The 18,556-nt window shown below is 35.0% G+C and overlaps 1 protein-coding gene across 1 annotated transcript in view; it reads right to left on the bottom strand.

Moving 5' to 3' along the window:
- Positions 1-18,556, bottom strand: part of ZNF148 (zinc finger protein 148) — a 142,412-nt gene that overhangs the window by 39,699 nt on the left and 84,157 nt on the right. The window contains exon 7 of the mRNA XM_036742958.1: positions 18,174-18,257. Coding sequence (XP_036598853.1) covers positions 18,174-18,257 — 84 coding nt within the window. The remainder of the gene's footprint in view (positions 1-18,173; positions 18,258-18,556) is intronic.

The raw sequence follows: 18,556 nt of genomic DNA, 5'->3' as shown, positions 1-18,556 counted from the left end.
TACCAGTCTTATTCCCACCATGTGAAATGTAAATGGGGATGGATAATGTATCTCCTGGGTTGTTGTAAAAAAGAATTTTGGAAACCTTAAAGTGTTATAGTAATAGGAGCTACTATCATTATTTGTACAAAAGAAGATTTTAAAAAATCAACTTTTATTGGAGCAATTTATTCCAAAATACCTAAAAATGCACACTGGAAGTCCATTTTTGATTGACTAAGACCATTTTTCCTTCACCTTTCATCCAAATGCTTTACTGTGACATCAAGGTGACAACACTGGCTCCTAAATTCAATTTAACAAACTCACTAAGCTTCTCCTATGTACCGTGTGTTCTTGAAAGCAGGAACAAAAATGAAATCTGCACTAAAAAAGATCATTGGGTTAGGATGATACAACATGTACACAAATTAAGAAAATACCAAGTAATTTCAAGAAGCAAAGGGAACAGGGAAGGGATCAAGAAAGGCTTTCTGTAGGAGGTAAGGTGGTAGGTAAGGTGGCACAATGAAGGAAGCAGTAAGAGGAAGCAGTGCAATCTAGGCAACAGTAGGCTAGTTTTGCTGTACCTCGGAGTGAAGAGGAATAATGTGAATAAGTCTGGAAAAGCAGGCTGGAGAAAAACTGTAGAAAGTTTTAAATATTGAGCTGAATAGTTACTACTTTACCCTAAAGGCAGCAGGGAGCCACAGAAGATTTTAAGGTTCCATTTCATACCCTTTAAACTAGCAAAGATGACAAAAGCAGAAAAAGACAAATTTCAGAAGAGTGGTGAGAAAACAGGTACACTAGTGCACTGCTGATAGAGCTGTGAATTGGTCCAGACTTTGTGGAAAGCAATTTGGAACTATACTCCAAAAGACGTTCAACTGTGCATAATTTTTGACCAAGCAATACCACAGAAATCAAACAAAGAGGAAAAGGACCTATGTGTACAAAAATATTCATAGCAGCTTTTTTGTGGTAGTCGAAAACTGGAAACTAAAGAGGTGTTGCTTCTACTGGAAAGTGACTAAACAAATTGTGATATATGTGATAACAGAATTTTATACTGCCATAAGAAAATGTGAAAAGGATAACTTCAGAAGAAACTGGAAAGGCCTCTATAAAATGATGCAGAGGAAACAATCTGTACAATGATAACATTACAGATAAAAACAACTATGAAAGACTTTCAAACTATACAGTCAATAGCATCACAAAATGATAAACCACAAGTCCAAAAAAAAGAAGATGAACCATACTACTCACTTCCTGATACAGAGGTGATTAACTTGGAATGAAAAAAAAAGGCCTACATTTGTAGACATGGCCAATGTGCGAATTTGTTTTGCTGGAGTGTATTTTTAGACCGGGGCAGGGGGAAGGAATAGTGGGAGGGACAGATTTTAAAACAAACATAAGGCTTTTCAATGAGACTATATAGTTACAAGTTATGGAATTCCAGTCTCAAGGCATCAAAGATCTAGAGCTGAAAGGGTATTTAGTCCAACTTTACATTTTGTAGATATGGAAACTGAGGTCAAGGGAAGCTAAGCAACTTGTCCAAAGTCATACAAATAGTGTCAGAGACGAGATTTTAATTCATGAGAGTTGAGGAGACCACCAAGTGAGATAGTATAGATGGAGAAGAGGGCCCAGTTCCCTGAAGAATATGACCTAAACTCCTTAACTGGGCATTTAGAGTATCCCATAATTTTGTACCAACCTTCTTTTGCCAGTTACTCTTCCATCATGCTCCAACATGAAATTTCTGCACAAGCCACATAAAGCTCACAAGGCCCTCTTTCTTCACTTCACTTCATTCTTTCCCTTGCTGACTCGATGCCTATCACTTTGTACCATCTGCTTACTTACTTCTACCTGCAATCTCTTAATTTACGGTGAGAATGGTTTCCTGCACTTGCAGAATATATGTAAGAGGTTTCCCAGCCAGAAAAGCAAACAGCCACCAAATCAACATCTCTCTAATGTTAGTACCTCAAATTTATTCTCTAACTCACTTGCTGAGAGCCTTTGTTTTTCTCTGTACTTGGTTTTCTTCTCTTCAGTCCTGAGGTCCTGGTTCTGATCCTCATGTGTGGATTTTGATCCACTGTTTATAAAGACCTCTGGCATTTAGACATGCTTGACATATGCTTTCCAGTCTGATATTTGATATTCAATTTAAGTGTGTATTTGAAGTCCTGAGTACTTACCAGTTTTTTACCTGGCCCAGATTGCAGAATTCAACATTCTCATGGTTCTCTAGGGACCAGCTTTCCATTACAGCACAGTCATTCTAGGGCTGACAGGGCCTCACATTTGAAATACCCTCCTTCAAGACTACCTTATATTATCACTTTCGCCATGAAATTTTCCTTCCCCAACCACCTGGGTCCACTTTGATCTCTTCTTTCTCAGAGCTTCTATACATTCATTGTCTATACTATTCATGCTGGCAAAAAAATCATATAATTAAAATCAAACATTTACTAATGTACATGGTATAATATACAGTCCCTGTCTCTCGAGGAGTAGGGCCAGTAATATATATAAATAAAATTTAGGGATGGAGAACTCACTGACCAGGTAGATAAAGGAGGGCTTCACGTAAGATGTGGCATTAAAGGATGACAGTGATTTAGAAAGTCAGAGGCGAGGAGAGAATGAATTCCAAGAATGGGGGTCAGCTTTTGCTGATGCCTGTCACTGGGGATACAATGCTGAATTCAAGAAATAATCCAATTTGGCTGAACCAGCTCATGTGGAAGGAAGTACGATGAAATACAGTTCAAAAGGCGGACTGAAGTCGGACTGTAAAACAATTTAAGTAACAAATGAAGGGGGGCTATATTTTATCCTAAGGCAACAGAGTTCTTGAGCAAGGGAGTGAGTAATATTATCAGATGTATGTGCCCAAGGAAGATCATTTTGGCAGTTATGTTGAGGACAGATGGTCAAGAGAAAAGAATGACAGCAGAAGGATCACTTATGAGGCTATTTCAATAGTTCAGATAAAAGGTCCTAAAGTTTGAATAGGACAGTGGCTGAAGAAAAAGAATGAAAATGACTACAAGAGATATTACGGAAGTAGAACTAATAAACCTATTGTTCTTTTCAGGTATGGAATTCCCATTATGAAAAACTTCTCCACCCAAAACACATGGGCAATATATCTGTCACTTATATAGATGTGACTAAGAACAATAAGAGGTTATGTGACAAGCCATGGTCACAAAGCTAATATATGCCACAGGCAGCACCTGAACCCTTATCTTCCCGACCTTAAGGCTGGCCCAAACATCTTCTGCCATACTGCTCCTCTTTTAAATTACTGATATAAAAGTTGTTCAAATAGATACACAGATGTAAAAGAAAGTATTTGCATCACAGGGATGGACAAGTATGAAGAATTCTGAGAAACATGGGAAGACATTTAAGAAGTGATACAGAAGAAAGCATAGCTAATAATAATAATATATATGATTATAACAAGGTTTAAAAAATGACACTAAAATACAACAAAACTCAGGTCAAATAGTATGAACCATGTCAGTAAGCCAGTAAATTAAGCATTTTATTAAGCCCTATTACGTACCAGGCAGCACTAGGGATATAAAGAAAGAAAAAAGACAGTCCCTGCCCTTGAGGAGCTCACAATTTATAATGGGAAACAAGTGAACAAATATGTAAAAACAATCTCCTCTGGAGATATGGCTGATCATTACATTGACCTCTCAAAATCGATTTTCTTTTTTTTTAAATTGTATTATACTTTTTCTTCAATCACCAAAAATGTGCCTTCTCTATTTTCTCTGCCCTCTAACTGAAAAAGAAAAGAAACATGTTTGTTACAAACATGTATAGTAAAGCAACATAACTTTCCACCTTAACCAAATCAAAAATTTTTTTCTCATTCTGTACTCTGTGAGTGCTTCACTTCTCTATTAGCATGTTTCATCATGAGTCTTATAGAATTGTGACTGGTCATTGCATTTATCAGAATTCTTAAGGCTTACAAAGTTAACTATCTTACTATACTGTTGTTATTGTATGTTGTTCTCCTGGTTCGGATCACCTAACTCTATATCAGTTCATACAAGTCTTCCCATGTTTCTCTGAAAATATTCCCTTTATCATTTTTATATCACAATAGTATCATTGTTAAGTTTCATTTTCAGTCCTGAATTCTGTACCTCCCCATCATCCCTCCCCACTTACTGAGAAATTAAATTATATACATTATAAATATGCAGTCATACAAAACAAAGAGAAGGAAGGAAGGAGGATTAAGTCCACCATTTCTCTATCTGGAGGTGGATGACATATTTCATCATGAGGCTGGTCACTGTGTTAAAAAGAGTTACCATGAATTTCAAAGCTGATTATCTTTACAGTATTACTGTTATGGTATAGAGTGTTTCCTGGTTCTACTCACTTTACTTGGCATTAATTCATAACATACAAATCTTCCCAGATTTTTCTGAAACCATCGCCTTAATCATTTCTTATAGCACAATAGTATTCTATCTCATTCATATATTATAATGTTTTCATACTTGATGGACATCTTCTTAGTTTCCAAATGTTTGCTGCCACCCCACACACACACACACACACACAAAAGCTACCATAGATATGTATGTACAAAGGTGTGCTTTTCTTTCTTTGATCTCTTTGGAGCACAGATCTAAGAGTGGTATTGCTGAATCAATGGGTATGTATAGTTTAATAGCTTTGGGGGCAGAGTTGCAAATTGTTTTGCAGAAAGGTTGAAATACTTCATAGCTTCACCAAAAGTACATCAATGTCCTGCTTTTCCCATAGCCCCTTCTACATTTGTCATCTTCCCTTTTTTGCCATCTTAGCCAAACTAATGTCTATGAGATCGTAAGACAGTTATTTTAATTTGCATTTCTCAGATTATTAATAATTGAGAAAATTTTTCATATGGCTATTGATAGCTCAAATTTCCTCCTCCAAAAATTGTCCACTTCTATCCCTTGATGACTTATCAATTGGGGAATGCCTCTTCTTATAAACTTTACTCAGTTCTCTATATACTTTAGAAATGACACTTTTAACAGAGAAACTTGCGGCAAGGATTTCCCTTCTGTTTCATGCTTTTTCTTCTTCTAAATTTAGCTACACTGGTTTTATCTTGCAAAAACTTTTTAATCAAAACTATTCATTTTACTTCCTGTGAACCTCTCCATCTCTTATTTAGTCATGAACTCTTCCCTTCTTCACAGATCTGACAGGTAATTTCTGCCATGTTCCACTAACATTTGCTAATAAATGTCACCTTTTATGTGTGTACCTATTTTAAGCATATGCTGGTATATGGTATAAGATTTTGGTCTACATCTAGTTTCTCCCAGACTATTTTCCAGTTTTCCCAACAGTTTTTGTTGAATAGCAAGTTCTTACCCCAATCATAGGCATTTTGGGGTTTATTAAATACTAGGTAACTGTGCTCACTTGCTTCTGTATATTATGTTCCTAATTTGTTTCAACAATCAACCTCTTTGTTTCTTACCCAGTATCAAACTGGCTTCCTTCCTTCTCTTTTTTTATTAATTCCATTGATATTCTTGACCTTTTGTCCCCCCACATCAATTGTGTCATGATTTTTCCTAGCTCTATAAAGTAATTTTTGGTAGCTTAACTGGTATGACACTGTATTAACAAATTAATTTAGGTAATATTATCACTTTTATTATGGCGCCTCAGCCTACCCATGAGCAATTAACATTAATGATTAATAATAATTCTTTAAGTATACCACCATGTCATCTGTAAAAAGTGATATTTTCAGTTCTTCTTTGCTTGTTCTTATTTCTTCAATTTATTTTTCTTGTCTTATTGCTATAGCTACCATTTATAGTACAATAATGAATAGTAATGGTGGTAAAGGGACATTCTTACTTCACCTCCTATTTTACTGGAAAAGCTTCTAACTTATTCCTATTACAGATAATATAATTGCTCTTGGTTTCAAATACTAATCAATTCAAAGAAAGCTCCATTTATTCCTAACCATATTTTCTAGGGTTTTTAATGAAAATGGATGTTGTATTTTGTCAAAAGCTTATTCTTCATCTATTGAAATAATCACATGATGTTTGCTAGTTTTATTATTTATATGGTCAATTATGCTTATTGCTTTCCTCATACTGAACCAGCCCCGCATTCCTGACATAAATCCAGCCTGGTTAGATCATATGATCTTTGTGATACATTGCTATAATCTCCTTGCTGATATTTTATTTAAAATTTTTTCATCAGTACCCATTAGAGAAATTGGTAATAGTTTTCTCTGTTTTCTATTTTCCTGGTTTAAACATAAAGACATATAAGACATATGTCATAAGGAATCTGGTAGGACCCCGTTTTTACAGATTTTTTTCAAAGAGTATTAAGATTCATTCTTTAAATGTCTGGTGGAATTCATTGGTAAATCCATCTGATCCTCAGGCTTTTTCTTTGGGAGTTCACTTATGGCTTGTTTGATTTCTTTTTCTAAGACAGGTCAGACAGGATTTTTAAAATATGCTACTTCCTGTTCGGTTAATCTGGACAATTTAGATTTTTTTAAAATATTCATCCATTTAATTTAGATTGTCATTTTTACTGGTATAAGTTCAGTGAAACTGCTCTTAATAATTGCTTTTATTTCTTCTTTACTGGTCATGAATTCACTGCTTTCATTTTTTAGGCTGGGAATTTGATTTTCTTTCTTTTTCTTAATCAAAGTAGCTAATGGTTTATCTATTTTATTTTGTTGTTTTTTTTTAAAGCTCCTAGTTTTATTTATTAAGTCAGTTTTGTTACTCTCCCCTTTGATTTTCAGGATTTCTATTTTGATGTTTAATTGGGAGTTTTTAATTTGTTGCTCTTCAAGTTTTTTTTAGTTGCATCAATGATCTGTTCTTTCTTGCTGTTAATGGTGCAAGCATTTTGAGATATAAATTTCATTTAAGTACTGCTTTGGATGGAAACCACAAATTTTGGCATGTCTCATTTTTGTCATTATCTTTAATGAAATTGTTTCTATGATTTGTACTCATTCTTTAGGGTTTAGTTAGTGTACAATTAATTTTTAATTTATGCTTCCAAGGCCCTTTGTTGAATGTAATTTTTATTGCATCATGTTAAGTGTAGGATGTATTTAACAGCTCTGTTTTTCTGCATTTGGTTGTAAGGTTTTTATACTATAATAGTCAATTTTTTGTGAAGGTGCCATATACCATTGAGAAATAAGTATATTTCTTTCTATTCATAGTCTATATTCTCCAGGTCTATTATATTTAATTTTTTCTAAAATTCTATTAATCTCCTTATCTTCTTTCTTATTTTATGATTATTAGGACTTGTGTAGCTCTGAGAGAGGTAAATTGAGGTCCCCCACTAATATAATTTTACTGTCTGTTTCTCTTTATAACTCATTTAACTTTTCCTTTAAGAATTTAGATGATTTGTGATTTGGTACATGTACTTTCGATACTGAAATTAACTCTTTGTCTACAGTACTTTATAATAAAACAGTTTCCCAGTGTATCTATATTAACTAGTTCTAATTTTGCTTTTCCTTTTTCTGAGATAATGATTATTACCCCTGTCTTTTTTATTTCAGTTAATGCATAACAGATTCTGCTCCAACCCCTTATTTTAACTCGAGCATCATAGTATTTCATCACATTATATATCACAATATAATCAAACCATTTACCAATTGATGGGCACTCCTTCAGTTTCCAATTCTTTGTACCCTAAAAAGAGCTCCTGTAAGTAGTCTTGTGTATCCTAAGATTTTGTTTTAATTAGGTCTAATCCTTCCTTTATTGGGTCAGACAGTCAATAATCATTTATTACGTGCTTACTATGTGCCAGACAACTGTATTACAAGCTGGGAATACAAAACGACCTAAAAGACAGTTACTGTCCTCAAGGAGCTCACAATCTAATAGGGGAGACAACAAGCAAATAAATGTGTACAAACAAGCTATATACCAGGTAAATAGTAAATAATGAAAAGAGAGAAGACAGCAGAATTATGACGGGCTAGGAAAGGCTTTCTGCAGAAGAAGAGATTTTTGTTGGGACTTAATCTGAGAGATGGAGTATCTTTTTGATGAAACAGCAATGATGAAAAGTGTCAATGGACTGAAGAATACATCAGTTTGGGGGAGTCAGGGTAGAAGAAGGTATAAGGTATATAAAGACTGGAAATATAGGAGGAGACTAGGTTAGGAAGGCCTTTGAATGACAGAGAATTTTACATTTGATCTTGGAAGTAACAGGAAGCCACAGGAGTTTACTGAATAGGGGGGTGACATGGTTGAACTTGGGCTTTCAGAAAATTCCCTTTGGTGGATGAATAGAGGATACACTGGAGTGGGCAGAAACTTTTGGCTGGCAGACCAACCAGAAGGTTATTACAACAGTCCAAGTATCAGATAACGAGGGACTACACTAAGGTGATGCCACTTTCAGAGGAAAGAAGAGGAAATATTTGAGCGATATCACAAAGGTGAAACCAGCAGGTCTTGGCAATGGAACATAGGCTGCAAGCCTAGGATAATGGGAAAATGGTGTTGCTTTCCACAGTAAGAGGGAATGTTGGAAGTGGGAAGGGCTTAGGGGTAAGAATAATTAATTCAGATTTGCATATATTGGAAAATGTCTGAAAGGTAGTTGGAGATGTGAGATTGTCAGGAAAAAGGTTAGGGCTAGATAGTTAGAAACATCAGCATAGACATAACAAATCCATAGAAGATAATGAGATCACCAAGTGAAATAGGTTTGAAGCAGAAGAGAAGAGGGCTCAAGGAGAGAGTCCTATGGGATATCCACAATTGGGGGATGTGACCTGGATAAGTTTTCTGAAAAGGAATGGTCTGAAAGGTATGAGGAAAACCAGGAGAGAGTGGTGTCCAAAAAAAAAACAAAACCTATAGAGAAGAGAGTATTAAGGAGAAGAGGGTAATCAACAGGGTCAAAAGATGTAGAGAGGCTCAGAAGAATGAGGATTGAGAAAAAGTCATATCCTTTGATGCAGAAATCCAACTATTAGGCACATGCTCCAAGGATATAAAAGATAGAAAGGTCCCATATACCCAACATATTTATAATGGCATTTTTTTTTCCATTTAGTAGGAACTGAAAACAGAGTAGATCAGATGCCCACTGATTTTGGAATGGCTAATCAAGTTGTAGGTCAAATGAAGTAAACAAAAATAGGAAAGCAATACGATAATAATGTAAACAAAAGAAGCAAATTTAAAAACCTTGAATTCTGTGTGAGTATAATCACCAAATCAGTCCCCAGAAGAAATGATGTAAGAATGTACTTTTCTTTTTTGTACAAAGTAGGAGCTATGGGTATAGAAAACTTCACATGCTGCAGAAACTAGGTTGTTAAGTTGTTTTATTTTGCAGAACTACTTTTTCCCCCTTCTTTTTTATTCTTTCTTAAAAACGACAGTGTATTCTAGGTGGGGGAGAGGGAAGGCATATACTAAGATAAGAAAGATCCTGTAAAGAATTTTATAACAAATTATTTTCTCCATCAAGGACAATGGAACCAGTACACTTAAAATTCTAAGAGTCCCAAATCTTCATAGGAAGGAAGTAGAATTGTTATATTAAGACACCAAAGATAAGTAAGACTAGACGAGGGGTGAGAAACCTGCAGCCTCAAGGCCACATGTGGCCTTCTAGGTCCTCAAGTACAGCCCTCTGATTGAATCCAAACTTCACAGAACAAATCCCCTTAAAAAAAGGATTTGTTCTATAAAACCTGGACTCAGTTAAAAGGCCACCACCAAGAACCTACAAGGTCATATGTGGCCTTGAGGCCACAGGTTCCTCACCCCTGGACTAGACCAAATATACACAAAAATAGTCTGCAAAGCGAAAATGGGATAATCGTGAGAAGGCTAAAAGATTGATTTTCAAGGAATGGAAGATATCTAGGGCATGAAAAATTCTTAGGCCTTATTATTACCAAAAAAAAAACAAAAAAAAAACCCCAAAACATAAAACAGTGGAGCCAAGAGAATATTGATAACCAAAGACCTATACATATGGCCTTTACAAAGTCATACATCTGATACCTTATCATGATACCAAGGAGACTCTAGGTTAAGACTATGCAAGTGGAAGGTTCTGGCAGGCTCTATGATGTTGGAAAACCTTCAATTACAGTTTCAGTGACAGACTGAATTTGCTTTGCAAGGACCAGCCCGGCTAATCGAGAGACACTCATCACCAGTAAGCTGGCTGCTTGGTTATGAATCCTGGGCCATGGCAACCCAAAACAAACAAACAAAATACATTACAACTCTTAGTCTTGTGCAACAACCTTCCTATTCTGCAGTGATAACAGCAGGATGGCAGAAAAGGAGGCAGATGGTGTAAGAATCACTTGGCTATTGGTACTGTGAATATAAAGATACTCGCCCAATGATCAAGGAGTGGACATACTACTAGAGGAATTGAATCATATAAAGCTTGACATTCTTTCTACAAATTAAAACAGACAAAAGGTGAAATTTATAACTAAAATGAAGAAGAGCTCACAGGTTTTCATTGGAAAAGCAAAGGAATTAGTTTTGTCATATTAGAAGGGAAATGCAGACTTTGAATAGGCAGGCTTGAAACACCCAGGAGCTACTACTATCGTCAGAGTGTCAAAAAAAAAAAAGCAGAGGGGGGAAGAAGGAGGGTGAAGGAGGCCTTGGGGGAGGAATAAGACCTCCGACACATTCATGGATCCTTTATGCCAAACTTATGGAAACAAAAGGACAGAGGGAAGTCATGGCCAAAAGACATACAGAAAGAGCAGGCTTGGGTGGATTGTGATATTCAAGGCTGGAGCAAACATCCAAATTGACAAGATCACCTATCCATTTAAGTTTATGATTAATCTATATGTGCATTGAGAATATTCTTGACAAAGAATTAGGAGAGAACAAGTATGCTTTTGCAAATGATATTCCATAGTAAACCACACCTTTATCACCATATCACTAAATAATGTACAGAATACAAGATTTCATTGTGCTTATTGTTGACAACAAAAACTTTAACTCAGAAGAGCAAAATGCTACCTTAAAGGTTTTCCTCCAATAAAATATTGCATGCAAACAGCAATATTACAGAAGATTTCCTTTAAAGATATAAAAGATAACCTTTTTTGATAAAGAGATAAGCTACCCTATAGATATGTCACCATGATGGAAAAGATACAGCACAGAGTCCAACTTAAAGAGGAATTGCCTATAGATGGTGAGGTCCTTCAAATCTTGTTTGGCAAAGTGCTGGTTCTAAGAACTCTGCACAGCTTCTTGTATTAAATTCATAAGCATTCAAAAGAGCTTGGTCTAATTTTCCAACCGAGAAAAGCCAAGTATATGAAGTATGCCTAACTGTCCAAACTATAACATGTAGTTGGATGGACAGTGTAAAGAGCTCATCCATCAGTATCTATAACTTGGACAAACAGCAAATTGACAATAAGTTGGGCACAGAATTAAAGTGGAGGAAAGAGAAAAACTGGATTGCTTTTTAAATGATTCTATGCTTCAACCTAAAGCAAAACCAAATCTTTATAATATTAATATTCCTCCAGTGTTTCTGTATGGTTACAAGACATAAAGCAGCAGGTTCTGAAGAACACAAAGAAAATGTTACAATGGGAAAAAAGGTAAATGACTATTGTTGTTTCAGTCATGTCCAATTCTTTGTAACCCAGGCAGCTAGGTGGCGCCGTGAGTAGAGCACCAGCCCTGGAGTCAGGAGGACCTGAGTTCAACTCTGGCCTCAGACACTTGACACATGTACTAGTTGTGTGACCTTGGGCAAGTCACTTAACCCCAACTGCCCTGCCCCCACCAAAAAAAAAACCAACAAAAAACGAAACAAAACAAAAAAAAATACCCCAATTCTTTGTAACCCTATATGCAGTTTTCTTAGCAAAGACAATGGAGTGGTTTGGCATTTCCTTCTCCTGCTCATTTTACAGATGAGGAAAATGAGGCAAAACAGGGCTAAGTGACTTGCCTAGGGTCACACAGCTAGAATGTGTCTGAGCCTGGATTTGAACTCACATCTTCTGGACTCCTGACACAGCGCTCTGTCCACTACAATACCTCGCTGCTTTAGACTATGTGAGCAGACTACAGAATATTATAAAAAGCCAATTACAAAGGCAAAGCAGTGTGAAGATGTCATCAAAGAAATATATGGATAAAAAAGAAGAGGGACCAGTCATGTGGCAATAATGAGTACTCCACTGTCATCCACACAATGTCAAGAGAAATAAAGGAAGGCCTCAGGTGGCCGTAAGGTGGACATAATTATGGAAGAACTATGGAGGATATAGATAAAAATTGTACAGGATAGAAAGGTATGGCCACGTTATGATGTACATCCTTTTAGAGAAGACCTCTCAGAAATAAGGTCATATAGCCATTTAAGAATTTTAAGTAAGATGAAAAAAGGAGCAGAGTTAGAAGACCTCAGTTTGCATCCTAACACTATCACTTATTATGTAACCTTATGCAACTCACTTAACTTCTTGGTGCCTCAGTTTCTTCATCTATAAAATGGGGATATTAGAACTGCTTAAAACCTACCTCACAGATTGTAAGGATCATGAGACAAGATGCAAAACATTTTACAATCTCATAAAGCACAGTATTACTATCAATTATTATCAGCTTTAGAATATTCTTAATAGAAAGCTAGAAAGATGTGTAAACATCCTGATTCTTTTCTTCTTGATTAAGTGGTATGACAAGTTGTTAAGTGACAGGTCACTTAACTTCTTTGAGCCTCACTTTCTTCATTTACAAAATGGAGATAACACGTTGAGCTCCTTCCTTACAGGTTTGTTGTAAGACGTGTGTTTAATGAACTATATAAATGTGAGCTATTCTTATTAAGTAGACATAAGTGGTAACTTCAAAATAATATCACAAGTAAATTGTGGTTAATCAATCTTGGTCCCAAAGAGAGCTGATGAAACAAATATGAAGATAGAGCCTGGTCCAGAGGAAAGAATACTGGTTCCAAAATAAGAGAATAATGGGTTTGCACCTTAACCCTGATACTTACTATCTGTGTAACCTTGAGTTCCTTTGATTGCAAAATGAAAGGGGTAGGATTAGATGGCCTCTTCTAGATCTATGATATTATGTTTTAGGATCCTATGACCCTCTCTCTCAGTAGAAAGAAGGGGGATGATGGGTGCAGAAGGTGATATATGCTGTCACATGAAGATGTTATGTCAGTATTGCTTAACTTTTGTGGAGGAGGTAGAACATATCAGGAAATGACAATGGTATAAAGTCAAAGGCTTCGATAAAACTTCAAAAATGTATATTCACACAATTAATTTACTGACTTTTCTCCACCCAAAAGAGTTGAATTACAAATATGTATCATAAAATCAAAATAAATGCCACATTGATCTTTTTCTTTATATTCTTATTTAATAAGATTTTAAGTAGCATAGATTTACTCTAAGTTCAGTGCTTGACTGTGTCTTTTACTGTTAGCTATCAATAGCTTTTTAAAAAAAAGTTTGATGAGTGAATATATCCTACAGGCAGAGAATGTAATCAACACAATTTCCAACATAAATGTAAGGCATATCCCTGTTTTTTCTTTAGCACAAATTATTAAGACTTAGGTCCACATCAATCCTATCTGTCTTCACCAGTAGCTTAGAATTCTGATGATTCTTAAGCACACACATAAAAATTCAGTTCTTTGAGACTTGTAAACTTAAACTAAAGCGAAAACAGGCTTATATTATCTTCTATAAAATTCTTTGTTAGGAGGGGAGGAGGTAATCAGCAACTGGCACTTTAAAAAGTGAGAGGAAAACTGGAATTTCTGTACTTAAAGGAAAGCCAAAGTGAGGATCCAAGTCATTGGTCCAACTAAGTTTTTTTAAAGTTATTATTCAACTGCTTTTCAGAGTTGTGAATGAAATTCTGGCTATAATAAGAACTAAGAAAAACCTTGTATAGTTATTTCCCAGTACCCCTAACTAAAGTTTTTAGTGAGTATGAGCCAGAAACCTGGAAAAAAATAAAAGCAGAGTTTCTAAAGAAATCTATTGAACATTCCCAAGTATAAGCCATATGAACTTCTAATATATTTTTTCAATGGGAAGAGAGGAGATATCATTTTGCACACCTTCCCTTGCTTATTAATATGCTGGAATAAAAACCATTATACTATGAAAATGCAACAAATGACAAAAACAGAGAAGTAAATTACAGTTTGTTAGGAGGGCACTAAAAAATAAATAAAGGCAGGCCACAAGGATAATTACTTTATGGCCTACTAACTAATGATTAAAAAAGCTTAGAAAAAAATTAAGGAAGAATATAGGAAAATATTTTCACCTCGAATAGATTACTTTGACATCTAATAGCAAAGAGACTGGAGGCTTCTTTGGATGTAGTAAAATGACATGATGAGTTAAACAGCATGGAACCTTTTGAAAACTCAAAATGAATGCTATCCTTATTTATTTACTTGGCATTTTGAAAATGCCTGCACAGGGGAAGGCTTATAGTTAAACACCTGATCATAAAGGAAATGTTTACTAGTTAAGGTCAATGTTTAACCTCGGTATGTGCCTGTGCAGTAAAGCTAACAGTTGTTTCTAAACAAAATCATGAAGTAGGCAGTTTGCCTTCAGTAATTTAAGGCTCCTTATTGTCCTCCTTCAATACCAAAGACATTCAAGTTCTCTTCTCCTTCTCAAAAGCCTATCCTCAGGAAAATTCCAAAACGAAGTAGAAAGATAAAAGCTTCACAATACTATGCCCTTCCAAGTAGCTAAATTTTAGTAGAGAAGGTGCTTTAAACCAATGGAATATAACTTCTGAAATATGCAGTCTGCATTAGATGGCCTTTGAGGGCACTTCCAGCTCTAGAGCTATGATCCTGTGACAAATTATACTGTATAAGAAGGTATCTACTCACCCTCCCTTTTAAGCCAGCCCCTACTTAGGAAAGGAGGTGCCTATTTCTAGGTTATGCTACAAAAGCTTCTTATCTGCAACTCGAATCTGCTTCGGATGTTGAATTAAACAAACTAAGTTTTGGCCTAAAGAGAGAGCTATAAGCAATTGGCAATAAATGAAATATATCTATATCCAGTGATCTTGAATATTTAGGCATTATCACTGGGTGAAAAGGAGGTAGGAAGAGGCAGAGGTGGAATACAGGGGGAGGTTCACATCAAGACAAGGAGATATAGTATAGTGCTAAAGGGAAGGCTACGGAGGAAAAAAAAAAACCCAAAAATATTGACTGAAGACCTCTGAGACATATTTAGTTTTTTTCTTTCAATATTGACGCCATTCACATTTTATATTTTCAGAGTGGTGCCAATTGGCAGGTGATTTATTATCTGTCTCCTTTAAAGGGAAGCAGCAACTAACATACATGAAATTTTTTGGTGTCAGCTCTACTACCACAGAAATGTCAGTAAATGTATATATCACTAAAGTCATTATATATAGTAATCAAAAGACATATTCAAACACAGAGACAAAGCAACAGACCGACAAAACAAAAATCAGAGAGGAAAAATTATCAACATAACAAGATTCTACCTAAAAACCTACCAGTGGGCCTACAATCACAACATCCTTGATCGCTAATCAATATTTTATTTATGTTATTTATATACAAATGAAGTAGGGCAAAGTGATAAACTACATCCTCAGGAATACCAGTTTCTTCCTGTTGGGGGACAAAATGCATTCAAAGGTAAAAGCATTATTCTGAAAGAAATCATCTTAAGGGACTAGGGTAAAATCAGATCATGTTGGTACCCTTCTGTACCTTTCATCTTCTTCTCTGTCCAAACTTATTAAAAACCAGGTTTTCAGATTCTTCCAATTATAAGAAAATTATTTCACCTGCTTCCTCTTTCCTGTCCCCATGCTACTAAATCCCAGAGAAATAAAGTTGAGAAATTGAGATTGGCATGGTTCTACAGAGAACATGCAAATTATTCTAGGGAGGTCTTGGTCATAGGTCAACCTATGATCTCCCAAAAAGTAAATATTTATTTCACACACAATCAAAGTAAAATTTAAGTGTTTGGGAAACTAGTCTATTTTGAAGATCCCTAACACAAAAAAAATATTTGTCTCCAATTTAGAAAGCTCTGAAACTATCTATGGTGAGAATCAAGGAAAGAAGGCAAAGGAGGAAAAAAAAATGGAGATAAAAGACATCTCCAAAACTCAGCAGGAATTTAAGATTTTTTTCCACTGGGTAAAACAGTACCTTTTTTTTCTATTAATATTTTAACCAAGTGTTCATGTTCAAAAGTATTTTAAAAAACAAGGATAAATGGAATGTTCAGTTCTTCACAGTACTATACTGGTAAAATTCGGAATTGTAGACTGAGTGATGTGCAAAACAACCTTATTAAATAAAGTGATATGACTAAAACAATCTCTGTCCTTGAAGTTCAAGTCCAAGCAAAGCAACTACATTTACATTTCTTTGTTTCAAAGACAAAGAAGCAGAAGAAAAAATGTTTCTATGCAACTATTCTTTTCAACTGGCCCTGCTAGCATTTGAGAAGCCTAATGAACAGGATATTTGCACACGTTTTTGTTTGCGTGACATGCATGTGTGCAGATGTACATACACAAGTATGACTCCACTTCTCAACTAAATTCCCAAGATTTGCATACATATTCCTAACAAGATCGATTTAAATGCTACAACCAAACGAGTACAGTCATTCATCAGCTATTTTCCTATTTTCTTTTAATCACAATAATGGACAACAGTTTGGCATCAAATCTAAATAGGTCTCTATATCTTACCACTCTTTCAGAGATAACAAAAAGCCATGCAACAAATCAGTAGAACAATTTATGAAACTTGGTTTTATAAATAAAAGCATAAACACAAATATACACAAATTAAAACCGTTTGTTTTAAATGTTTATTTTTAAATTTTGAGACTTCCCTGAAAATACGAAAACTTCAAAAATTAAGATCCAAATGTATAAATCAAATAAATTCAGGAGGTGGCATTCATATATAAAAGGACTTATGATAGAGTTCCTTTAAACAAAGGTTTTTGTGTTTTTCTTTAGCCTGGAACACATGAACTTTTTAAAAAATAATATTTTGGTAAGTGTATTTCAATATAATTGTCTTCTTTTGTAATCTCGTGTATTTAAAAATATTACTGTGAGAAGTGATCCGTAGGCTTCACCAGATTGCCAAAGAATCCATGACACACAAAAAAAATTAAGAAACCCTGTGTTAAACAATGACTTTCCCTAGGCTTCCCAAATGTTTGTTTATAGATGATTAACTAATTGTCTAAGAAGCATAAAGCTCCAATGGTGATCAAAATGAAAACAGAATTTAATTCATAATAAGTGATTAACGCCCAATTTTTCTGGAATGTTCTATTACTAAGTCAAAGTACAATCACAGAATGGTGTAAAACCTTCAATATTATAATATATTGAGGCTTTGGCCTTTTTTATTCCCATCAAACTGAGAAAAGCAGATAAAGGACAAGAGCACCAAAGTGAGGAGGTCTGGGTTTCTATTTAAACTCTGCCCTTTACAAACTAGCAATGTGACCTTGGACAAATCACTTAACCTATCTGGACACTGGGTTCTAATCTGCAAATTGAAATTGGATGAAATGACTTTGAGAGTCCCTTCCACCTCTAATTTTTATGTTTCTAATGATCATGAATGAAAATCTTACATACTTGAAATGTTTTGAAAAGTTCAATGAAAAAGCCTTCATGACTTTTTTTAAAGGACCTAATATTTGGACATGTTCCTTTGGTCATTAATAAATACACACACACACACACATACACATACACACACACACACACACACACACACGCACATATATGTATTAGTTATTATGGAATCTTGTTTCAAAATAATTTATTGGGTGATGGCATGCCTGTAGACTTATAAGTCAAAAATTCACTTATTTAAGGAAAAAAGAGGGCAAAACTACAATTTGTCTTTTTTTAACCTAACAATGAAAAGACTTACAAAACAACAGATTATATTATATTAGTGTTAATACTTGCTGTAAAACCTTCTCTAATTTAGTATATTAATTTTTAAATGCCTCTAATGAGGGTGCCACTCACCAGTATGAATCTTCTCATGTCTCTGTAGAAGGTACTTCTGTATGAAACGCATGTCACATTGACTACACTGAAATGGTTTTTCACCTTAAAATAATTTCACATCCATAAATTAGTTACTGAAAATAACAGTTTACAGGAAAAGTGTACTTTAGAAACCTAAACTTGAGTAAATTACAACTCATTCTCTCACAAATCCTAGACACTTTCCATTAACTATAGGATTTCATTTCCTCTCAAGTTTTTCCACAGAACTCACATTCACACCAAAATGGAAATGTGACCAAAAAATGGATCTAATTTCCTCAAAGGAGATAGAGGGGTTAGCATAAAACTGAATTTAGATTTGGGAGAGAATAAGCATTTTTATTTACTTATCTAAGCAA

This window comes from Trichosurus vulpecula, chromosome 2 (assembly GCF_011100635.1).
Source record: "Trichosurus vulpecula isolate mTriVul1 chromosome 2, mTriVul1.pri, whole genome shotgun sequence".
NCBI lineage: Eukaryota > Metazoa > Chordata > Mammalia > Diprotodontia > Phalangeridae > Trichosurus > Trichosurus vulpecula.
The sequence above is the reverse complement of the archived record's forward strand: the minus strand, read 5'-3'. Positions and strand labels throughout refer to the sequence as shown.